This window comes from Coregonus clupeaformis, chromosome 31 (assembly GCF_020615455.1).
Source record: "Coregonus clupeaformis isolate EN_2021a chromosome 31, ASM2061545v1, whole genome shotgun sequence".
Taxonomy (NCBI): Eukaryota; Metazoa; Chordata; class Actinopteri; order Salmoniformes; family Salmonidae; genus Coregonus; species Coregonus clupeaformis.
In genome coordinates, this window is record NC_059222.1 from 16,472,500 (window position 1) to 16,498,837 (window position 26,338).

At 46.8% G+C, this 26,338-nt stretch overlaps 2 protein-coding genes across 2 annotated transcripts in view; one reads left to right on the plus strand and one right to left on the minus strand.

The window, feature by feature from the left end:
• Positions 1–625: 625 nt before the first annotated feature.
• prepl (prolyl endopeptidase like) lies at positions 626–9,493 on the minus strand. Its single transcript, XM_041859420.2, has 14 exons — positions 9,126–9,493; positions 8,667–8,792; positions 8,505–8,571; positions 8,158–8,379; positions 7,892–8,018; positions 7,509–7,725; positions 7,129–7,320; positions 6,512–6,718; positions 6,077–6,252; positions 5,653–5,869; positions 5,252–5,401; positions 4,895–5,021; positions 1,329–1,417; positions 626–944 (listed from the first exon to the last, which is right to left on the minus strand). Exons 1-14 carry the CDS (start codon positions 9,264–9,266, stop codon positions 870–872), a joined length of 2,133 nt encoding a protein of 710 aa, XP_041715354.1. The 5' UTR covers positions 9,267–9,493; the 3' UTR covers positions 626–869.
• A 144-nt stretch (positions 9,494–9,637) lies between these two features.
• The window catches only part of camkmt (calmodulin-lysine N-methyltransferase), a 192,493-nt gene continuing 175,792 nt past the window's right edge, over positions 9,638–26,338 (plus strand). The window contains exons 1-3 of the mRNA XM_041859027.2: positions 9,638–9,984; positions 10,675–10,859; positions 10,958–11,022. Of these exons, the coding sequence (XP_041714961.2) occupies positions 9,817–9,984; positions 10,675–10,859; positions 10,958–11,022 (418 nt within the window). The 5' untranslated portion in view covers positions 9,638–9,816. The remainder of the gene's footprint in view (positions 9,985–10,674; positions 10,860–10,957; positions 11,023–26,338) is intronic.

Genomic DNA, 26,338 nt, shown 5'->3' on the forward strand with positions numbered 1-26,338 from the left:
AACGTTGTGAACATAGTGCCCCATGGTGGGGTTATGGTATGGGCAGGCATAAGCTATGGACAACGAACACAATTGTATTTTATCGATGGCAATTTGAATGCACAGAGATATTGTGACGAGATCCTGAGGCCCATTGTGCCATTCGTCCACCGTCATCACCTCGTTTCAGCATGATAATGCACGGCCCCATGTCGCAAGGATCTGCACACAATTCCTGGAAGCTGAAAATGTCGCAGTTCTTCCATGGCCTGCATACTCACCAGACATGTCACCCATTGAGCATGTTTGGGATGCTCTGGATCGACGCGTACGACAGCATGTTCCAGTACCCGTCAATATCCAGTAACTTTGCACAGCAATTGAAAAGGAGTGGGACAACATTCCACAGGCCACAATCAACAGCCTAATCAACTCTATATGAAGGAGATGTGTCACGCTGCATGAGACAAATGGTGGTCACACCAGATACTGACTGGTTTTCTGATACACGACCCTAGTTTTTTTTTAAGGTATCTGTGACCAACAGATGCATATCTGTATTCCCAGTCATGTGAAATCCATAGATTAGGGCCTAATTCATTTATTTCAATTGACTAATTTCTTTCTATGAACTGTAACTCAGTCAAATCTTTGAAATTGTTGCATGTTGCTTTTATATTTTTAGTTCGTACCTCCCCAAAAAAATTGTTTTTGCTTTTACCCAAACCACCCGTGGGCCGGATTGGACCCCTTCGCTGGCTGGATCTGGCCCGTGGGTGGTTTGAGTAAAAACAAAAACATAATTTGGGGGGCCGTGTGTTTGACACCCCTGCTGTAGATCATACATGTATCTCTATATGGCTCTGATGAGTTCTCCTCCCCACTTCCTTCTACCTCCGCCTGTTTTTGGTCTTCTGCTGGTTCAGACGCAGCTCTGTGTGGAGAAAAGCCAGCTGTCGAGCACTCTGAGTGGGGGAGGGAGAGAGACAGGAGTGAGCTGTCAGGTCAGCCTGAGAACACCACTATATAATACTGTAATCCTGTTACCTGAGTCCCATAACTCCATATCAACACTGCCAACGTGTTTATAACTCAACAACCTTGGTTGGCAGGTTAGAGTGACTCTTATTACAGTTTATGTATTCATGATTATGGAGTATAAGGCTTCTTCATGGGTGTGTACAAAATAGCACCCTATTTTATATGTAGTGTTCAACAATCTACACTGCACTATATATGGAATAGGGTGCCACTCAGATTTGCCCAGACTGTTTATGGATCAGAGAATGATCAGTTCATATTGTTGTGGACTATAAAAGAAGGGATATCATGAGAGAGCCCATAGATACCTCAGTCAGAGACAGTTCAAAGTCCCCTGGGCCAAAGTGGTCTGCTCCTGGTTGAAGGTCCAGAATGACACTGGGTGTGGGCTCAGATTCTGGAGACAGAGATGACAACACACAAACAACAAATTAGCAAACAAACCAGCATTGTTTATCATGTCCAATACAAGTGGCCGATCTCTGTCAACATGACCTCATCAGAGGTTGTCATTGTCAGGGATGAAGGGTTTACATTTACATTTACATTTTAGTCATTTAGCAGACGCTCTTATCCAGAGCGACTTACAGTTAGTGAATACAATTTATTTTTTATTTTTATACTGGCCCCCCCTGGGAATCGAACCCACAACCCTGGCGTTGCAAACGCCCTGCCGCCCATTCCCTCCCTTTCCCTGGACGACGCTGGGCCAATTGTGCGCCGCCCATGAGTCTCCCGGTCGCGGCCGGCTGCGACAGAGCCTGGATACGAACCAGGATCTCTAGTGGCACAGTTAGCACTGCGATGCAGTGCCTTAGACCACTGCGCCACTCAGGAGGCTCGGAGGTTTACTGGATGTAGGGTTCTGATCGGAATGTGCCATCAGCGGCTGCAGTCTGGCTGGGTGCAACAATATCCAGTCCCTCTAGTACCAAAAATGGTCATTTGAAACCAATAGAAGCTAAGATCTTTTAGGCTGGGTGCAACAGCAATAGGTGTTTCCCCTATAATGTAGTGAGTGGCTGGTGTGTTCTGTAGTGTTTCCTCCTGTGATCAAAGCTTAATGAGAAGAGCAGAGGAAACGAGGAGCTACAATCTAAACTCAATGTCCTCAATCTCACACAAATTATCAAGGAACCTACCAGATACAACCCTAAATCCGTAAACATGGGCACCCTCATAGATATCATCCTGACTAATTTACCCTCTAAATACACCTCCGCTGTCTTCAACCAGGATCTCAGCGATCACTGCCTCATTGCCTGCGTCCGTAATGGGTCCGCGGTCAAACGACCACCCCTCATCACTGTCAAATGCTCCCTAAAACACTTCAGCGAGCAGGCCTTTCTAATTGACCTGGCCTGGGTATCCTGAATGGACCTCATTCCGTCAGTAGAGGATGCCTGGTTGTTCTTTAAAAGTGCTTTCCTCTCCATCTTAAATAAGCATGCCCCATTCAAAAAATTCAGAACTGAGAACAGATATAGCCCCTGGTTCACCCCAGACTTGACTGCCCTTGACCAGCACAAAAACATCCTGTGGCGTACTGCATTAGCATCGAACAGCCCCCGCGATATGCAACTTTTCAGGGAAGTCAGGAACCAATATACACAATCAGTTAGGAAAGCAAAGGCTAACTGTTTCAAACAGAAATTTGCATCCTGTAGCACTAACTCCAAAAAGTTTTGGGACACTGTAAAGTCCATGGAGAATAAGAGCACCTCCTCCCAGCTGCCCACTGCGCTGAGGCTAGGAAACACCGTCACTACCGATAAATCTACGATAATCGAAAATTTCAACTAGCATTTTGCTACGGCTGGCCATGCATTCCACCTGGCTACCCCTACCCCGGCCACCAACTCTGCACCCTCCAACTATGACAGACAAAATGGGAGAAAAAAAATCCAGAAAATCACATTGTAGGATTTTTTATGAATTTATTTGCAAATTATGGTGGAAAATAAGTATTTGGTCAATAACAAAAGTTTCTCAATACTTTGTTATATACCCTTTGTTGGCAATGACACAGGTCAAACGTTTTCTGTAAGTCTTCACAAGGTTTTCACACACTGTTGCTGGTATTTTGGCCCATTCCTCCATGCAGATCTCCTCTAGAGCAGTGATGTTTTGGGGCTGTCGCTGGGCAACACGGACTTTCAACTCCCTCCAAAGATTTTCTATGGAGTTGAGATCTGGAGACTGACTAGGCCACTCCAGGACCTTGAAATGCTTCTTATGCACTCTAGCAAACTTCAGACGGGCCTGGACATGTACTGGCTTAAGCAGGGGGACACGTCTTGCACTGCAGGATTTGAGTCCCTGGCGGCGTAGTGTGTTACTGATGGTAGGCTTTGTTACTTTGGTCCCAGCTCTCTGCAGGTCATTCACTAGGTCCCCCCGTGTGGTTCTGGGATTTTTGCTCACCGTTCTTGTGATCATTTTGACCCCACGGGGTGAGATCTTGCATGGAGCCCCAGATCGAGGGAGATTATCAGTGGTCTTGTATGTCTTCCATTTCCTAATAATTGCTCCCACAGTTGATTTCTTCAAACCAAGCTGCTTACCTATTGCAGATTCAGTCTTCCCAGCCTGGTGCAGGTCTACAATTTTTTGTTTCTGGTGTCCTTTGACAGCTCTTTGGTCTTGGCCATAGTGGAGTTTGGAGTGTGACTGTTTGAGGTTGTGGACAGGTGTCTTTTATACTGATAACAAGTTCAAACAGGTGCCATTAATACAGGTAACGAGTGGAGGACAGAGGAGCCTCTTAAAGAAGAAGTTACAGGTCTGTGAGAGACAGAAATCTTGCTTGTTTGTAGGTGACCAAACACTTATTTTCCACCATAATTTGCAAATAAATTCATTAAAAATCCTACAATGTGATTTTCTAGATTTTTCTTTTCTCAATTTGTCTGTCATAGTTGACGTGTACCTATTATGAAAATTACAGGCCTCTCTCGTCTTTTTAAGTGGGAGAACTTGCACAATTGGTGGCTGACTAAATACTTTTTTCCCCCACTGTATGTGTCTCTAATATGGTCATACATTTGGCAGGAGGTTAGGAAGTGCAGCTCAGTTTCCACCTCATTTTGTGGGCAGTGTGCACATAGTCTGTCTTCTCTTGAGAGCCAGGTCTCCCTATGGCGGCCTTTCTCAATAGCAAGGCTATGCTCACTGAGTCTGTACATAGTCAAAGCTTTCCTTAAGTTTCGGTCAGTCACAGTGGTCAGGTATTCTCTCTCTCTCCCTCCATGTGCTGTATTTCACAAGCCGCCTCCTGACCTTGCCAGAGCCCAGTGTATTGTTCCTTATCTCTCCTGCTGTTACACTATCTCATAAACATGCTAATGAGCCCGGCTGTGGGTATGCGATCAGCACTTCATCAATGACAGAGGAGAGGGGTAGAGATTAGGGAGAGACCCTCTCTGCCTGTGTATGTCTGTGAGAGAGAGAGAAAATTAGACATATAATGTGTGTATATGTGACAGAATGAATGTGTGTGTGAGAAACAGAGTAGGAGACAGTGTGTGGTAGAGAGAGAGAGATGTGTGAAATTATTAAGGAGCGGTAAAGAGCTAGAGTAAGTCCCTCACTGGGGGAATTAGTATGATTTGATGACACTGATTCACATAGAGCTGCTGTGCTACAAGGTGACCTCTGCTCTGTACTGGATATAAACTCTTACACTTCTAGCTATGATCCATTACAGCAGTCTCCTGAGGAACACGGACTCCTCTAGTGGGACCCGAACCTGACCACACTGCTGCTCTTTCAGGAAGAACAAAACTCTAAACAAAACTGTGGACAATTAAGGGATAATGAGCCTTCATTGGATTGTGCTTTAGGTAGAGGAACTGTTTCATGTCTATCTACTCACCAGATACAGGGTGGCCATTGAGGTGTGTGTGGATTGCTTCCTGAAGTCTCTCCACGTACTTGTGTACTCCGGCTACAGGCACTCTGTTGTCTTCTATGTAGGCTGTGAGCAGCATGGAGGGGTAGTGCTGTTGAATACACACACACAAAAACGCTCATGTATTTTATGAAGCCCTTTTTACCTCAGCAGTTGTCACAAAGTGCTATACAGAGACGCAGCCTAAAACCCCAAAGAGCAAGCAATGAAGAAGCACAGTGGCTAGAACCCCCACACAGTTTAAAACTTGTTTGGGCAATGTTTGCATATTATTTGATGGTATTGTATTGTTGATGTGTACAGTAAGGTTTATAAGCTCACCTGAAGTGTAATGTTATGACAGGGGCAGTAGGAGGCGATAGTGTCTCTTTGGTAGGGGTCTGACATGGGGTCCCCCCATTCTCCCCTCTCCTCCAGCGTCAGGGGCAGACTTGGCTCCTGCATAGTGCCCAGCACATCAAGGAAAGGAGCCTGGAGACAGAAGAGATCCCCTAACCAGTGACTTGTGCAGGTGAGGGCCTAATCCTTACTCAGGATAAGTGGCCATACTGTAACTTGAACTTTCCCAGTAATTATGCATTGATGTCAATGGGGTATTTGTGTGGAAAGTCAAGTTACACACACTTCTCAGAAGTTAGGATTCAGGCCGGAGAGAGCAGAGAAAATAGGGGTTGAAATGTGTGTGTTTCTGAAGGCTGCAGGTAGGGTCTGGGTGGTTTTACCTGTAGTGTGACAGCTCGTATGAGGTGGGGGTGTAGGTTACAGAGCGCTCCCACCAGTACGGCCCCGGCGCTGCGAGCAGTGAGGGCGGTCAGAGAGGGTCTGGACACCCCCAGGTCATAGAGCCTGTGGATACAGGCAGCCAGGTCCTCCACTCCTCTTGGTTTCCCTTCCATACGACCCTGTCTATGCCAGCCCAGGCCACGCTCACCTCCACCCCTACAACCACACGTAGTCAGAGTGGTAAAACATTCAGAAGCACTGCAAACTCATTTTTTTACAAGACAGATAATCATATCTGTTCTACACAAAACATTACAATGAGAGCACTAACAATTAATATAGCCGCCCACAACAACAGACTTTATCCTGTATGAACATCCAGTTTTTCTGTGGTGCAAAGGCTTCTGGGAGTTGTAGCGCTACCTGACGTGGCAGTAGGCCAGAGCCCAGCCATCCTCAAGCAGCAGTCTTCTGTCTGGGCTGAAGTCCATGTTAAGGTCAATGCCATAGGCCCCGTACACATGCACCAGCAATGGAGCACCCCTCAGCTCCTCCAACATAGGTCTGTGGAAGAGAGTCAGTGGCACCATGGTACCGTCCTATAGGCCAAGAGAGAGAGAGAAAGTACAGTAATCACTATAGACACACAAAATATTACATACTCTGTATTCACAAAAAAAAAACCTGTGTTTGTGTGTGAGAGCTCCTAGATTAGGGTGTTTCATGAGCCTCTGGTGAACCCTTACTGCAGGCTGGTAGGTCATCAGTGGATTACCAAAATACACTTCACACCCACCATTTCGGTATTCTTGAGGCTTTCCTCTCTGAGTGTGTGTGTATGATTCAGATCCAGTCTACCTGGCTGGGGGCCTCTAGTCGGGTGGTGTGATACTCCTGGGGGGTTCTGTGCTCCTCTGTGTCCTCCTGTAAGAGGAGCCTGTCCTCCCTGGGGGAGTAGCGGTACAGGACAGGGGGGTGGACTGGAGACGACAGGAGGAACTCCAACCAGCCACTGTCTGTCAGCCCAGCCCTCTTGGTCTCTATGGCACAGGCCCACGGTGGCAGCTGAGAGATGGAGAACAGTTCTGGTTAAAGGGATACTGCAAGATTTTAGTAATTAAGTTGTGGATGTCATTTCTATGTCTCTGCGTGCAGTATGAAGGAAGTTAGAGGTCGTTTCATGGCTTTGCTGGAATCTCACAGTATTCCTTTAAGGCCTAGCTTTCGTGGTACAGTCCACTACCAGTACACCTGGCTAGGCAGTGCAGTGTTAAACATGGTCATGACCATCAGAATGATCATCAACTGCCTCAGCAGGAGGAGACATAGAGTAGCCTGTTACAATGGAAACAAGTCTCTTGACTTTATGTATGTATCCTCTGTATATGGTGTAACATTTTATGTATTTTAAAATTGTGGAATAAAAATGTTCAAATCAAATCAGAGTGATGTCTTCATATAGCTATTCATGTCACCTGCAGGGTGGTTGTGGTGGCTGGCTGGGATAGTGGGACCACCTGGAGTCCTAGCAGGCCTAAGGGGTCCCTGGTGGCCAACACACAGTGGTCCTGGAGCACCTCCATGTCCTTCACAGCTGTCCCAGGACCAGGGCTACACACTGGGACCCAATGTTCGATGGCCGGGGATGAGAGAGGTGCCCTCAACACCTGGGACAGCATAGAATAGAATCATAGATTATATTGATAACACATGCATTTATCAAGTCATGTACACATACAAACACAGTGTGCAACTGTGCATGCAGTTTGGGTTTGCATGCAGATCTACTGAATTGTCCATAGAGATCAATGCTTTTCTTTCAATGTCTATGGGGTTGTCTGAGGCAGTAGGCTACCTGGTACTCTTGTCCAGGGCCAGTGTTGGCCAGGATGTACAGCTGGCCGTGGGAGTGCTCTACATGGTACAGTAGCTCAGGGAGGCGGGCCTGGACCAGGGTGGGCTTCATAAGGGGCTTGGTGCTGTCAATCAGCCACACCTCAGAGCTTCTCTTACTGCAGCAGTTGACCAGCACCAGCCTCCTGTCTCTGGAGAGACTCACCTCCACAAACACACTGTGGACAAAATAACACTTAAGAAAGCAGAGCACTTTAACATATGTTCTGTGTTTCCATGGCTTGTGTCCTAACATGGCCTCTTCCAAACATTACAGTACATGATGTACAGTCACGCACACACACACACACCGGTGTGACAAAGGGAGGTGTGTGTAAGCCTTACTCAGGCTGCTGTTCCTGGTACACCAGGGTGCTTCCGGTCCCAGTGGCAGTAAGGTCCAGACGGAACACACGGTGACACTGGAGGTTCTGCTGACTGCTGTAGAACAGGATGTCATCTGTAGCCCACTCTACACACACACACACACAGGACAATCTTCATACATCTAATTGTCTGTCTAGAAGTGTCCACATGATGGCTGTCTTAACAACATAATTAAATATAACCACTACATTGTTTATCTCTATGGTATTAACCCTCTCCCGCACCGAAGCTGAAGACCTTGTCGATGGTGAGTAGAGGTTTAGGTGGGTCCAGGGTGGGTTCTCTATCTCCTAGCTTGACCAGGACACACCTGGCCTCCTCTCTGTGGGGGGTCTTCACTGTGGCAGCCAGGGCCTGCTCACTGGGGGAGAGACGCACCCTCTGGAGGCTCCAATCTCCCTTCCCCACAGAGTCCAGACACAACACCTCTTCTGGCTCTGGGTCACCTGCAGCCAGTCAATTCACAAACACACACCTTACATTGTTTTATGTAATTTAGTTCTCTTCAGCTCTAGACGGTAGTAGAAAGTGGTGTGATTAGGGAAATGTCTGTCCAGAAAATGGTGCTTACCCTGCCTGGTATCCATTCTATAGATGCCATCCCCTTCCATGAAGTACACATGGTTACACCCCTGGATCTGGAGAGACAGCTGTTTGTCAGTATAATGACTACTTTATTAAACCAGTGTTAGTTGTTTAGATACCTTTACCAAAATATCAAGCCCAACTTTACCGTTGTATTGTCTGGGACTCCGGAGAACCTCTGGTGTATGGCCCTTAATCTTCTCTCGAAAGACCTCTCCAGGCTCCTGTACTTCTTATTTTGAGAGTTGAATTCCACAGTGGAGCTGGAAGGGTCCTGAAGGTCACAAGAACATATTAGGTGAACTGTATGCACAAATTCTCACAGTGTGACTGTCATCTGAATATCTGTAGCTTTGTACATTTGGATTGACTGTTTGAGAGTCCATTCCCTACAACAAAACAAAACCCCACTGCCTATCAGATTCTAACAACAGGATCAGTTTCTCTACAATTTCCACTTCTTCATCTTTGGTTACTACAAGGCTAGCAGGTTTGTAAGCAACAGATCCCTAGAAACAGTCCTAAATATTAGATGAGGACAGTAATCAGAGGTAAAGGTCTGCTGTGTAACTAGCACCAATGGTTGCTTGAGAGCGAGTTACAGCACCTTTCCCACTGTGTAACGACGTGTAGCCGTTAGGTAGACCCATCCTCTAGGTTTGCAGGTGGAAAGGCTCCAGACTTGATTCAATTTACCTCCCCGAATCAGAGGACACAGCCACGAATGGAGACTGGTCATGGAACACATACTCGCTGCCACTGTAACTGACTGACCAAGCTGTCATTTCATGTCAATCATTGTTTTGAAAGTGATACCCCCAAGTTTGAACACATTTTTCTTTGAAAAGATACAGTATCAAGTATGTCCTCTTGTGTCGCTTTAATAGTCGATAGTTAGTTACTGTAATTAAATGTAGTTTGCTTGCCTTCGCATTTGGGCAACGTACAGGATGCTAGCAGAACATTTTCAAAACATTGATTTGAGCGCTGTTTGATGGCGTACAAGCTAGGCAAAACTAATCAATCCCAGACGGCATACAATTTGTAACTCAATTTTGCGTTCGATGATGCTGGTAATACATTGCTATGGCTTGCTGTCATTAGTGTACGGAAATAGCATGCTTTCTCCAGCAACACCGGAGCAGTGAGCGTTTTACCGGTTGATGACCCGCTACCACTGTACTACTTGTCCTATTCTGTGAACAAACAGAGCCATACTCGCTTTATTATACCGTGTGCTTCACACTGTGAAACATTGTAGATTTGTATTTATTTTTGCCCAAAACACTAAAGACAGGATGGACGGGAAGTTGACAGGTGAACCAGAAAAATGTAAACATCACGAATCAGCGTTGCCATCCTTGCCAGAAAATAAAGAAAAAAAGCTCATTACGAACCACCAATCCAATCGAGACCCTAACTGTGGAACCGACGTAGCTCGTGCAAGATGGACTCTCCTACGACAGGTAAAACAAGCGTCACATTTGCAATGGGTTTGTTATCAACTGACAGAATCAATGTTGCATTGCGCCTAACGTTAGCTAGCTAGCTAGCTAGCTAATATCATTGCACCATTCGCTAGCTAGATATACTGGCTTTAGCTAAGCTAAATGTATCATCGATTTACCATTCATAGACGTGTATCTGTTTTTACAGTAACATGTGTAACTGAGGTTATATACAGCTCTCCAGTCCTCTGTCCCAGTTGGGCTGTAACCTAACCATAACGGTGTGAGGGCATGACCTGAGAGGGAGGTTTTGTCCTTACATGGGCATTTCACTGATACACAAAATGCTTCCAGAAATATCCTCTTGCGTTTCAAATACTGTATAGTATTATAAAACCACACATTTCACCATTTGATCAAAGAAATGAACATCATTCATGCATATTGCACTGACAAGGGCTAAGTAATCAACTAAAGGTGTCCCGTGACAAGATAATGACTACACTACTACAGGAACTGTGGGGATCAGTTTCAAGGATAAACAATAGAGCCTGGAGCCATATCAGATCTTCATCACTAGGCTAGATAGAATGTTCTAATACCTCCATGTCACTCTAATTTGGTCAGTAATTGTGTTTTTAGGTGGTGTTTTTAAATCAGGTCAGGTTGTGTTGTTTGACAGGTACTACACCTCCATCTCCCTCTCAGGTGCTGAGGCAGAAACAGCTGGACAGTGCAGACTCAGAGGTCAAGCAGGTGTCTGTCCGGAGATTCTCCTCCTTCAACCTGTTCAACAAAACCAGTGTCACGCACCAAGAGACAGATGACCCCTCCGAAGGCCAGTGGGTGGAATACACAAGTGCTTCCTTCCCAGAGTTCAGTGCCTTTCTCAGGTGGGTTTGAGATGCTTGTTGTCCTCTGAGTAAGCCAAGCATCTTGCAGTTTACACACACACACACTGCAATCATATTTCTCTCTCATTCTTTTCCAGGGATAACCTCGGGCCCATCAGAGTGAACGAGGTTCTCAACAGTTTTGACAATACAGGGAATGTCTGTGAGTACATCCTCCATATACATTTTTAAGAGTGTGCGTTATTTTAACCTCCCTATGATGATCTCCTGTTACACACTGTTTTCCCACTTACATTGATTGCACTTCTGGTAAGTCACTCAGCCTGTTGGAAAGAGAGAGTGAGAAAAGGCAATTTTTACCATCATCGCTGAGGGCAGATTGAGGATTACCTTTTGTAAGGATTTAACACAGTCTCATGCAATACAAATGATCTGATGTTAAGCTGTGGAAGCTAATCAAATCAGCATCCCAAGGAGATGATGATGATGATGATGAGGATAGGTGAGAAGGTCATGCAGCTGTTTTGCCATGGTAATGGAAACATTGTGTTCTGTTCTGTTGCCATGGTGACAGCCGTCCTGTATCGTCTTATATAAGGCTGAGTAACAGTTTGGTCAGTAAATCAGAGAGGTTGGTTGTAGAAGAGGGAACCCCGTCAGGGAAGGCTGCATCTCTCTGTACTCCCACTAGCAGGCAGCACTGATCAGCAGTATTCACACAGCAGAGCCAGAGAGAGCCTGGGAGCTGAGCTGCCTCTCACTTTCTATGCCTGCCTGACAGCCAGGTCATGTGATCATGTGATCCCCACCAGCCTGGCCTTTAGCAGGCCCACATACCTGCTACCCGGTGGAGTGAGCATTCCACAAATGTGATGATAGGAACAGATTGGCTAAAGACGTTATCTGTGTTCTAGCTCCCTCTCAAATGAGCCCAAACTCGGGTGTTGTGTTATTATAGCTGTGGATTGTGGTGGAACAAGACTGGTGGTCTGTACTTTTCATTCTGTGTTCGTGTGTGTTAACTTTTCCTCTTGCAGAAAATGGGTTAACCAACTAAATCTGTCACCCAGGATATACACTGAGTATAAAAAACATTAGGTACACTTTCCTAATATTGAGTTGCACCCCCTTTTGCCCTCAGAACAGCCTCAATTCATTGGGGCATGGACTCTACTAGGTGTCGAAAGCGTTCCACAGGGATGCTGGCCCATGTTGACTCCAATGCTTCCCACAGTTGTGTCAAGTTGGCTGGATGTCCTTTGGGTGCTGGACCATTCTTGATACACACGGGAAACTGTTGAGCATGAAAACCCCAGCAGCGTTGCAGTTCTTGACACACTCAAACCGGTGCGCCTGGCACCTACTACCATACCCCGCTCAAAGGCACTTAAATCTTGTCTTGCCCATTTACCCTCTGAATGGCCACACACAATCCATGTCTCAATTGTCTCAAGGCTTTAAAATCCTTCTTTAACCTGTCTCCTCCCCTTCATCTGTACTGATTTGAAGTGGATTTAACAAGTGACATCAAAAAGGGATCATAACTTTCACCTGGATTCACCTGGTCAGTCTGTCATGGAAAGAGCAGGTGTTCCTAATGTTTGCTACACTCAGTGTATGTTGTGATGTAACAGTACACATGGGGGCCAGTATGAAAAAATGTATGCACTCACTAGCTGTAAGTCAATCTGGATAAGAGCGTCTGCTAAATGACTAAAATGTCAAATGTAATGGTAGTCATTGTAAGTAGCTATGTAGACCTATGCATAGATGGATCCTGATTGAATCCATGAGATTGTGTTTGATTGGATTTCTTAGCACCCCATAGTGTATGTCAAGCCTTCTTTACAGTCACCTGATTGGTTCTGGGTATTCCTGTGTCTTCATAGCTATGGGGGTCAGAGGGTCATCAGTGAGCCAGATGGCTACATAGGGGTCAAGGGTCTAGGGTCGTGGTAGAGGTCAAAACTGGGGCTCAGTCTTCCCACATTATCAGGTCACACAGCACAGCAGACACCATCATCTCAGCTAATCCTGATGGAGCTGAAAGCAGCCAGAAATCAGAAGAAGTGGGTCCCCTTGCTCTTATTAGGGTATCTGGGTTACATGTAGGCCTAGCTGGTGTAGACTAGGGGTCATAGGTAATACTACATTTACATTTTACATTTTAGTCATTTAGCAGACGCGCTTATCCAGAGCGACTTACAGTTAGTGAGTGCATACATGTTATTTTTTTTTCATACTGGCCGCCCGTGGGAAACGAATCCACAACCCTGGCGTTGCAAGCGCCATGCTCTACCAACTGAGCTACACGGGGCTTTGGTACTAAAATGCACTCTGACCCTTCAGTATAATAGTGTAATTATTAAGATGTATTGTGGCATTATACCAAGCAACTTCTGAAAGATCTTTACCTCTAAGTATTAGAAGTTCTACAGAATTCTGTCTGCATAGAGATTGATGTGCTATGAAATAGACAGCTGTAGGCTAGATGTTGTTGTTGTTTGTCAGGAGAGCTGATGATCCTACCTGCTTAACCTTGTCTGACCTTCTTTGGTACCTGCAGCTAATCTGGTGCCCAGTTGGTTGACTGAGGGATGAGAGAGGTGACCCTATCACCAGGACCAGGGTCTCGGGTTAAGAGGGTACAAGAGAACCCCTCTGGTAGGAATGTGGAGCTTCCAGCTCTGTTCGTTCCCCTCAGTGACCACAGCAGGATGCTCATCTTCTCCACCTCCCTCGTACCATCCCAGCTGGAGGAGCTATTCACTGGCTCAGATAGATAGATATCTGGCTCCTTGACCCACGTCTGGTCTGGATTTTCGTGGGGAGGTGGGGGGAGAGGGAGGTGGAGGTAGAGATTCTAGAGGTAGGGGGCCCTGGGTCCTCACCGCCAGGCAGGGCCTTTCAAACCCTCCTCTCAACCACTCCTAATTGATCTCACGCATTGCTAGGCCCAAACATCTAACCCCAAAAACCCCTGTCAGAAAGGCTGGAGGGGGAGCTCAGGAGCTCATTGTCTGAAGAGGGGGTGCCCCTTGCTCCTGTGTTAGCTGCCCCCCGGCCCCCTCCACCCTCCCCTCGCACATCCCTAAATCCTCCCCTGAGGAGAGTACAAGCCACAATCCTTGGGCTCCTTCTCTTCCTGAATGGGAGTCCAAAACGCTGGGGGTGGATTAGTCCTGCAAATGTGTGCTTAGGTGCTCTATGCTGCATTGGCCATAGGAGTAGGGCTTGTAGGGGGGCTTGTTTTGGGGTTTAACTGGCCTTGTTTCCTGTGAGGACCAAGGTTTCCAGGCACAATGGCTCCTCTTTGGGGATAGGTGGGGCTGAAGAGGTTTTAGCTGTGGACATGAGAGCCTTGTTGACACAGGGTTTGGACTGGAGAGGAGCGGCTGGTTTGGGGGGGTGTATGCTAGGCTAGGTCACACGTTGGGTTCAGATAGTCATGTGTCTTAGAGAGCTCCTCCATTGTAGGTTTCACTCTGTGCTGTCATAAGGCTCTACAGGGAGGTGTTGTAAGGCATGTTGTGGGATGAGCTGGGTGAATCAGGGTTACAGGGGCCATCCATATGCTGTGTGATGAGCTGGGTGAATCAGGGTTACAGGGGCCATCCATTCAGACCTCTGTTCGGACACAGCAGGTCTCTGGAAATAGGCAGGCTTTACAATGTGGCTCCTTTATAAAACCACTCATTGTCACTTTGGTTACAACTCTTTTTAGTCTCCTAATCGTCCTCATTACCCAGTGACACGACCCCTCCTGCTGTCTCGTAGGCCGAGAGCTTACATACACCACTGTGTGTGTGTGTGTGTCTTTGTGTGTGTTCAGATACCATAGCTCTATAATGGATCATCCTGCCTTAATGCAGAAAGTGTACGAGCATGAATATGTACGCCTGTGTGAGTGTGTGTGTACAATTGTGTATGTGTGAGTGTACTGTATACTGTGTGGGCTTTAAGAGGTTCCCCCTGTGGCCCTCCCTTGTGCCAACCCTTTAGCAGCCCCTGTTTGCATAATTATGCTAATTCACTCTGCCAGAATGCTATCTAATTATATCCCGTTAGACAATGGCGGAGGGCTGGGGCCCTGGGTACTACATGCAGGTCTGGGGGCTGCAACTCTGACACACTGTGACACTGCAACTCTTAACTCTTGTGTTGGTGACAGTTAATTAGTGCTCCCCTGTGTGTGTTTACAGGCCAGGCTCTGTGACGAGCCTATGTCCCCCTAACACTATACTGGTGGAGCTACCAGCGCTGCTACACACAACCACTGTTACAGTGGATTCATTGGCTTAGTTAGAGAGCATGGTGCTGCTAGCACCACTAGGGTTGTGGGTTAGATTCCTGCTTGGGCCACATTTATGCTACTGGGTACGTCACTATGAATCCTAAGTTGCTTTGGATAAAGGTGTCTGCTACTACCTGACAACTGCATTTATTTACCCAATTATATTATATTTACAGTCTCGAGTTAATCTAGTAAATTGTAGTAAAAGCAAAGTAAATGGTTTGTGAGTGTAGTGTGATGTGAGTGTACCCCTGGGCCTGTCTGTTTGCTAGGGGGAGGTGTTGGCTGTGATGATTAGCTTTTGGGCCCCGTGTGGCTCAGGGGATGAGAAGTGGGGAAGAGTTGCCAGTTGACTTAATTTAAGGTAATTGGTTTGGTCCCATATCTTGAGGAAATGGCTTTGCCTTCTACAAGGGTTAGGCTGTTAAGAGCTCAGGGGTTAGTGTCCAAGGCAGGCAACTGTCCTAGCCCTGTATAGAATAAAAAACATTCTCAGAGAAAAACACACACACACAAACAAACAATAGACGTACCCCTGTGGTAAATAGCCAATGAATACAATGGCTAGTGAAATAAAGCCCCTGGTGTAGTTTATGGTTGGTCGGGTATTGGTCAGTATAGGTGGAAGGAGATGGAGGTGGTGAAACCTGAGCGTTGCCAATGAGCAGGAGGATTAGAGAGGAAATGAAGGTGACCCAGTCAGAGCTGCCCAGCGCCCTGCATTGTTCCACCAGTAATACTGTGGTAATTACAAAGACTACATACTTTAGCAGCCAGCTCTCTCTCTCCAGTCCTCTTTTCTTCTGTTGCAAAGGTATTAGAGGGAAAATGAAAGAGGTAGAATGAAAGAGTAATACCACCCCTCCTAAAAGCACACACCCCAGAATGGCACAATTATTGGATTTTTCACCACTTTAGTCACCCTCCCCAGAAGCCAACCGTCCCTCCCTCCCTCCCTCCTCCCCTTATCATCCTCCTCCCCTCCTTCTAATCAGGTTTTTAATTCCAACCTGGCCTGGTGTGTTAACCTACACCTAAAACACTCTGTGAACCCTACGCTTCCGATTCTATGGAGATCCATAGTAAGTAGAATTATTTGCTAAGTCCACTATATGCCAAACATGAATGGAATGAAATTGTGGATAGGTGCAGAGCTGTTCTCCCTATTAAACGTGATGCCTGCAAATGTCTGCCTGCACATTGTGTTTGTAATGTGTATATGCACATTGTGTGTGTGAGTGTCCTCCCATTAGAGAGATAAGTGATTAGTGCATGGTGGTTAATTAGTGGCTGTTCGCTCTGCGTCCGTGGAGTGCCATGCCGCACCATCCTATTGGTCCGTTTCCTTCCACCCTTTTCACCTCACAGAACCCTTCGCCGCTGTTTGCCTAGCAACGGGTACACGGCTGGTGAGCAGTCCTCCGGGCCTAATGTAGGCTACTTGATGATGTTTTAAAACAAATAGATGATTATCTGATTAGCGTCTTGTTTGAGAGTGCAGTTTATAAATGGCCACCCTGCAGCATGCTTTAAACATCCCTCCAAAACCAGTATCAGGAGAAAGGGACTGCTAATCATGTGTTTGTGTAAATAATGTTTGTGTACTTGTTTCATGTGTTCTTTTTGTGTTAGTTACATTGCTTTGTTCATGTAGATTAATTATTACAGTGCACTTGGTGTTGTGTGTTCTTTCGATTGTGTGTTTTATGATTTATTTATGTCTGTTTTATGTGCTGTAAATATTCGTGTAAATTCATGAAAAATTCAAACTGTTCATAAAAATGCATGTCACACAGAGAAATCCATGCCATCAGCATACTTTCCCCTTTTTGTGTATCTGCGCTCTACATTTGAGTGATGGAGAAAAAGCTAAATGATTTTTGACATCAGTTTATTACCTTGTCTTTGACGTTGTTGATGTGTTTGTCAGTGAGGTACGTGACCATTAGCTAGCATCCAAACCCCATTCCCTTACTTTAGTGTGGTTGTGTTCACACTTGCACTCTCCTGAGCCCACAAACCTCAGAGCGGCCCTGTCAGTCAGTCACTGTTGTGACGCTAATGGAGATGCTAACGCTAATGTAGCTAGCGCAGGCCCTAATCAAGCCTAAAGTTGCGGATGTCTTTAAGTGGCCCTCCGAGGGAGCTGTGCTACTGGAGGATCCCTGGGCTCTGGGCCTGCAGGGACCATTTTCCTGTGACTTTAGTGGCAGCCAGGGGAGCCAGTCACTCTGTCAACCCCAGGAGAACACACTCATAGCCTGGTAAGTGACAGAAGGCACAGTGGCGCTGTTCGTTTAGTGACTGACTTGTTGTGTGTGGATGGTAAGTGGGCCCTTTAGGACTGTTTGTTTTTGTCAGGGAAACGTAGAAATGTGCTGCTGGCTGACAACAATTAACCTAGTCTTTTTTTTGTCTCTCTCTTTTCATTTAGTCTTTCTCTCGCTCTGTCTGTTTGTCTGTCTCTCAGTCTCAGTGTATTTGTCTCTGTCTGTCTGTCCTTCTCCCCCTCTCTCCTTCTCTCTATCTGTCCATCTCTCTCTCACTGTAATAGCTTGGCCAGGCTGAGTGCAGGCTGCGGGGCCCCTGCAGCAGTGTTTTAAGGTCATAGCGCTCTCACTCAATAGTGCTGACTGGGCCAGTGTCTCACTGACAGCTGATCCAACAGCCCTAGCAGGCTGGAGACAGTCCATTTCTCACCCTCCTCCTCCTCCCTTACTCCTCCTCCTGTTCTCTCTCTCCACAGCGGGTGATGGCTGGGCCAGCCTTTGTGTTTGGCCAGTCAGGCCTAAACCCGGGCCCCGGGGGCTGCTCGCCGGGAGAGCCCAGGCCGCAGAAAGGGAGAGAAGAAAAGGAGAGAAGTAATTATGTTCAGTCATTGAGTTCTGAAGATCCCTGTGTTAATTACGGGGCCGCTCGCTACAAAACACCACCAATTCAAGTGAAAAAACAGGAATGTTTGCAAGGGCAGATTGGAACATGACACCTCTGGGCTCCAGCCTCGCCATGAGAAGCCAGATTAAGATGGCCGAGCCCCCTGTCCTCCCTCCCTCCTCCCTCGCCCTCCCTCCTTCCCTCGCTCTTTTCTTTTGTGACGGAGAGATTACGCACACGGGGTCCGGTTACAGAGCCGGGTCCATTGTCCCGCTCACTGTTTCATATGTGCTGATGCGGCTCCGCATCACTGGCTTTTCAGGACAGGGGCCCTCTCTCGCTTTGGTCCTCTCTCCCTCTTCCTCTCTCCTTTGCTCTCTAACTCCTTCCCCACCTTATTAATCTCTCTCTGCCTCTTTCTCTCTCCTTCACTGTCTAACTCCTTCCCCACCTTATTCATCTCTCTCTGCCTCTGTCGCTTGCTCTTTCTCTGTAACCATTCGCTCGTATTCCCCTCTTCCTTCCTCCCTCTCCTACTCTCCTACTCTCCTACAACCTTTTCTATGTCTGTCTTTTACTCTCAGCCCCTCACTTACTCCATCTTATTCCCCCTCTGATTTCCTCCACAAGTATCTCCAGTGGATCAGCTTTGATGTTGCTTTGTCTGGTATAGTATAGTTAGTGACTTAGTTCTATGGGGTAGCAACCGGTTTGTGGTGTGGTGTGGTGTGGTCTGGTCTGGTCTGGTCTGGTGGGTGTGGTCTGGTCTTGTGTGGTGTGGTCTGGTGGGTGTGGTCTGGTGGGTGTGGTCTGGTCTGGTCTGGTGTGTTTTCCAGCCCCACCTGTTCCCTGGCTCTGTGGACAGAGGGGTAGACAGAGGGGTAGACAGAGGGGTAGACAGAGGGGTAGACAGAGGGGTAGACAGAGGGGTGGACAGAGGGGTGGACAGAGGGGTAGACACACAGAGGGGTAGACAGAGGGGTAGACAGAGGGGTGGACAGAGGGGTAGACACACAGAGGGGTATACACACAGAGGGGTAGACACACAGAGGGGTGGACAGAGGGGTGGACAGAGGGGTAGACAGAGGGGTAGACAAGGGGGGGGGGGGGACAGAGGACATTGTGGCCGGCTCCTTGCTGGGGCCGGAGGACCCCCTCTCTCCCTCCCTCTCTTCTCTCTCTATGTCTCCCAGTGTGATGACAGGTCTGTTCCTGCTCCATTGTGGCAGTAATGATGGGGAGTCATCTGGGCCGTTAAAAAGTAGAGGTGTGTGTGTGTGTGTGTGTGTGTGTGTAGTGGGGATTACAAGAACATTGCTGTGTAACCAGGTTTGGGCAGAACGTACCCCACCCTCCCTAGGCCACCCCACTGAGTCTTTCATCAGGTGTGTGTGTAGTGTGTGTGTTGTACAGACCCAGGTTAGGGGCCTTAGACAGGGGCGTATCCGGGCGCCAGAAGGCCACAGGGAAGGAGGCTCCCAGATGGAGACATTTTGTTTGCAGGGTTTCTATAATAATACTGTTCTCCCCTCCCTCCCTCCCTCCCTCCCCACTACTACACACTACCCCACCCCCCACAACCAACACTAGTCTACCACCCCCCCACAACCAACACTAGTCTACCACCCCCCCCACAACCAACACTAGTCTACCACCCCCCACAACCAACACTAGTCTACCACCCCCCACAACCAACACTAGTCTACCACCCCCCCACAACCAACACTAGTCTACCACCCCCACAACCAACACTAGTCTACCACCCCCCACAACCAACACTAGTCTACCACCCCCACAACCAACACTAGTCTACCACCCCCCACAACCAACACTAGTCTACCACCCCCCCACAACCAACACTAGTCTACCACCCCCCACAACCAACACTAGTCTACCACCCCCACAACCAACACTAGTCTACCACCCCCACAACCAACACTAGTCTACCACCCCCCACAACCAACACTAGTCTACCACCCCCACAACCAACATTAGTCTACCACCCCCCACAACCAACATTAGTCTACCACCCCCCCACAACCAATATTAGTCTACCACCCCCCACAACCAACATTAGTCTACCACCCCCCACAACCAATATTAGTCTACCACCCCCCCACAACCAATATTAGTCTACCACCCCCCACAACCAATATTAGTCTACCACCCCCCACAACCAACATTAGTCTACCACCCCCCACAACCAACATTAGTCTACCACCCCCCACAACCAATATTAGTCTACCACCCCCCACAACCAATATTAGTCTACCACCCCCCCACAACCAACACTAGTCTACCACCCCCCACAACCAACACTAGTCTACCACCCCCCCACAACCAACACTAGTCTACCACCCCCACAACCAACACTAGTCTACCACCCCCCACAACCAACACTAGTCTACCACCCCCCACAACCAACACTAGTCTACCACCCCCCACAACCAACACTAGTCTACCACCCCCCACAACCAACATTAGTCTACCACCCCCCACAACCAACATTAGTCTACCACCCCCCACAACCAATATTAGTCTACCACCCCCCACAACCAACATTAGTCTACCACCCCCCACAACCAATATTAGTCTACCACCCCCCCACAACCAATATTAGTCTACCACCCCCACAACCAATATTAGTCTACCACCCCCCACAACCAACATTAGTCTACCACCCCCACAACCAACATTAGTCTACCACCCCCACAACCAATATTAGTCTACCACCCCCCACAACCAATATTAGTCTACCCCCCCCCCACAACCAACATTAGTCTACCACCCCCCACAACCAACACTAGTCTACCACCCCCCCCACAACCAACACTAGTCTACCACCCCCCACAACCAACATTAGTCTACCACCCCCCACAACCAACATTAGTCTACCACCCCCACAACCAATATTAGTCTACCACCCCCCACAACCAACATTAGTCTACCACCCCCACAACCAACATTAGTCTACCACCCCCACAACCAATATTAGTCTACCACCCCCACAACCAACATTAGTCTACCACCCCCCCACAACCAACATTAGTCTACCACCCCCCACAACCAACATTAGTCTACCACCCCCCACAACCAATATTAGTCTACCACCCCCCACAACCAACATTAGTCTACCACCCCCCCACAACCAACATTAGTCTACCACCCCCCACAACCAACACTAGTCTACCACACCCCACAACCAATATTAGTCTACCACCCCCACAACCAACATTAGTCTACCACCCCCCACAACCAATATTAGTCTACCACCCCCACAACCAACATTAGTCTACCACCCCCCACAACCAACATTAGTCTACCACCCCCACAACCAATATTAGTCTACCACCCCCACAACCAATATTAGTCTACCACCCCCCACAACCAATATTAGTCTACCACCCCCACAACCAACATTAGTCTACCACCCCCACAACCAATATTAGTCTACCACCCCCCCACAACCAATATTAGTCTACCACCCCCACAACCAACATTAGTCTACCACCCCCTACAACCAATATTAGTCTACCACCCCCCCACAACCAATATTAGTCTACCACCCCCACAACCAACATTAGTCTACCACCCCCCACAACCAATATTAGTCTACCACCCCCCACAACCAATATTAGTCTACCACCCCCCACAACCAATATTAGTCTACCACCCCCCACAACCAATATTAGTCTACCACCCCCACAACCAACATTAGTCTACCACCCCCCACAACCAATATTAGTCTACCACCCCCCACAACCAATATTAGTCTACCACCCCCACAACCAACATTAGTCTACCACCCCCCACAACCAATATTAGTCTACCACCCCCACAACCAACATTAGTCTACCACCCCCACAACCAACATTAGTCTACCACCCCCCACAACCAACATTAGTCTACCACCCCCCCACAACCAACATTAGTCTACCACCCCCCACAACCAATATTAGTCTACCACCCCCACAACCAATATTAGTCTACCACCCCCCACAACCAATATTAGTCTACCACCCCCACAACCAACATTAGTCTACCACCCCCACAACCAATATTAGTCTACCACCCCCACAACCAACATTAGTCTACCACCCCCACAACCAACATTAGTCTACCACCCCCACAACCAATATTAGTCTACCACCCCCCACAACCAACATTAGTCTACCACCCCCACAACCAATATTAGTCTACCACCCCCCACAACCAATATTAGTCTACCACCCCCACAACCAATATTAGTCTACCACCCCCCACAACCAATATTAGTCTACCACCCCCACAACCAACATTAGTCTACCACCCCCACAACCAACACTAGTCTACCACCCCCCACAACCAACATTAGTCTACCACCCCCCCACAACCAACATTAGTCTACCACCCCCCACAACCAACATTAGTCTACCACCCCCACAACCAATATTAGTCTACCACCCCCCACAACCAACACTAGTCTACCACCCCCCACAACCAACACTAGTCTACCACCCCCCCACAACCAACACTAGTCTACCACCCCCCACAACCAACACTAGTCTACCACCCCCACAACCAACACTAGTCTACCACCCCCCCACAACCAACACTAGTCTACCACCCCCCACAACCAACACTAGTCTACCACCCCCCACAACCAACATTAGTCTACCACCCCCCACAACCAACACTAGTCTACCACCCCCCACAACCAACATTAGTCTACCACCATCATAGATAGACCTGACTGTGTGCCAATGTGGCGCTGCTGCTGCCAACACTCACCCAACAGCTACACACACACACACACACACACACAGAGGGAGGCAGCACACACCCCCGTGTACCCTGAGAACTATACAGCAGCTTTTCCAAGTGGCTTTTTACACAATGAGGACACTAATGTCTTTTTATTTGGAGAGCTGGTTAATTGATCTGGCGTAACGTCCTAATTGCATCTCTCTTACTGGAAGGCTCCAAACCCCCGGTGCGTACATTTCACATCACCTTTGTTTTGACACTGTGTGGAAAACATTTACTCTAAATACAAATATGAGTGTGTGAACAGTGCCTGTGTCTAGTTGTCTGTAAACATGTTTGAGAGATATAAGAGGACCATTCACTATGAGGTGGTGGTAGTAGGCATTCGAAATCACCTCTGCTGCTTTCAATGGAAATATGTTTATAAAACCGTATTGCACAGATATTAATTTCTTTACGAAAATTGTTTTTGTTATTTGTTAGGGCTTGTTTCTTTGTGTGTGTATCAAGTACAGTATGTCTACACAGTACAGTATGTCTACACAGTACAGTATGTCTACACAGTACAGTATGTCTACACAGTACCGTATGTCTACACAGTACAGTATGTCTACACAGTACAATATGTCTACACAGTACAGTACAGCATGTCTACACAGTACAGTACAGTATGTCTACACAGTACAGTACAGCAGGTCTACACAGTACAGTACAGCATGTCTACACAGTACAGTACAGCATGTCTACACAGTACAGTATGTCTACACAGTACAGTACAGCAGGTCTACACAGTACAGTACAGTATGTCTACACAGTACAGTATGTCTACACAGTACAGTACAGCAGGTCTACACAGTACAGTACAGCATGTCTACACAGTACAGCATGTCTACACAGTACAGCATGTCTACACAGTACAGTACAGCATGTCTACACAGTACAGCATGTCTACACAGTACAGTACAGCATGTCTACACAGTACAGCATGTCTACACAGTACAGCATGTCTACACAGTACAGCATGTCTACACAGTACAGCAGGTCTACACAGTACAGTACAGCATGTCTACACAGTACAGCATGTCTACACAGTACAGTACAGTATGTCTACACAGTACAGCATGTCTACACAGTACAGTGCAGTATGTCTACACAGTACAGTACAGCATGTCTACACAGTACAGTATGTCTACACTGTACAGTATGTCTACACGGTACAGTACAGTATGTCTACACAGTACCGTATGTCTACACAGTACAGTATGTCTACACAGTACAGTATGTCTGCACAGTACCGTATGTCTACACAGTACAGCATGTCTACACAGTACAGTACAGCATGTCTACACAGTACAGTATGTCTACACAGTACAGTATGTCTACACAGTACAGCATGTCTACACAGTACAGCATTTCTACACAGTACAGCATGTCTACACAGTACAGTATGTCTACACAGTACAGTACAGTATGTCTACACAGTACAGTATGTCTACACAGTACAGTATGTCTACACAGTACAGCATGTCTACACAGTACAGCATGTCTACACAGTACAGCATGTCTACACAGTACAGTATGTCTACACAGTACAGCATGTCTACACAGTACAGTATGTCTACACAGTACAGTATGTCTACACAGTACAGTATGTCTACACAGTACAGCATGTCTACACAGTACAGTATGTCTACACAGTACAGTATGTCTACACAGTACAGTATGTCTGCACAGTACCGTATGTCTACACAGTACAGCATGTCTACACAGTACAGTATGTCTACACAGTGCAGTACGTCTACACAGTACAGTATGTCTACACAGTACCGTATGTCTACACAGTACAGCATGTCTACACAGTACAGTATGTCTACACAGTACCGTATGTCTACACAGTACAGTATGTCTACACAGTACAGTACAGTATGTCTACACAGTACAGTACAGTATGTCTACACAGTACAGCATGTCTACACAGTACAGCATGTCTACATAGTACAGTACAGCATGTATACACAGCACAGTACAGTATGTCTATACAGTACAGTATGTCTACACAGTACAGTACAGTATGTCTACACAGTACAGTATGTCTACACAGTACAGTACAGTATGTCTACACAGTACACTACAGTATGTCTCCACAGTACAGTACAGTATGTCTACACTGTACAGTATGTCTGCACAGTACAGTACAGTATGTCTACACAGTACAGTATGTCTACACAGTACCGTATGTCTACACAGTACAGTCCACATGTCTACACAGTACAGTATGTCTACACAGTACAGTACAGTATGTCTACACAGTACCGTATGTCTACACAGTACAGTACAGCATGTCTACACAGCACAGCATGTCTACACAGTACTGTATTTCTACATAGTACAGTACAGCATGTCTACACAGTACAGTACAGTATGTCTACACAGTACAGTATGTCTACACAGTACCGTATGTCTACACAGTACAGCATGTCTACACAGTACAGCATGTCTACACAGTACAGTACAGCATGTCTACACAGTACAGTATGTCTACACAGTACAGTATGTCTACACAGTACCGTATGTCTACACAGTACAGCATGTCTACACAGTACAGCATGTCTACACAGTACAGTATGTCTACACAGTACCGTATGTCTACACAGTACAGTATGTCTACACAGTACAGTACAGTATGTCTACACAGTACAGCATGTCTACATAGTACAGTACAGCATGTATACACAGCACAGTACAGTATGTCTACACAGTACAGTATGTCTACACAGTACAGTATAGTATGTCTACACAGTACAGTACAGCATGTCTACACAGTACAGTATGTCTACACAGTACAGTATGTCTACACAGTACTGTATGTCTACACAGTACAGTACAGCATGTCTACACAATACAGTACAGTATGTCTACACAGTACAGTATGTCTACACAGTACAGTATAGTATGTCTACACAGTACAGTACAGCATGTCTACACAGTACAGTATGTCTACACAGTACAGTATGTCTACACAGTACCGTATGTCTACACAGTACAGTACAGTATGTCTACACAGTACAGTATGTCTACACAGTACCGTATGTCTACACAGTACAGTACAGTATGTCTACACAGTACAGTATGTCTACACAGTACCGTATGTCTACACAGTACAGCATGTCTACACAGTACAGTATGTCTACACAGTACAGTATGTCTACACAGTACAGTATGTCTACACAGTACAGTGTGTCTACACAGTACAGTATGTCTACACAGTACAGTACAGTATGTCAGTACAGTACAGTATGTCTACACAGTACAGTACAGTATGTCTACACAGTACAGTACAGTATGTCAGTACAGTACAGTATGTCTACACAGTACAGTACCGTATGTCTACACAGTACCGTATGTCTACACAGTACAGTACAATATGTCTACACAGTACAGTACAGTATGTCTACACAGTACCGTATGTCTACACAGTACAGTACAGCATGTCTACACAGCACAGCATGTCTACACAGTACTGTATTTCTACATAGTACAGTACAGCATGTCTACACAGTACAGTACAGCATTTCTACACAGTACAGCATTTCTACACAGTACA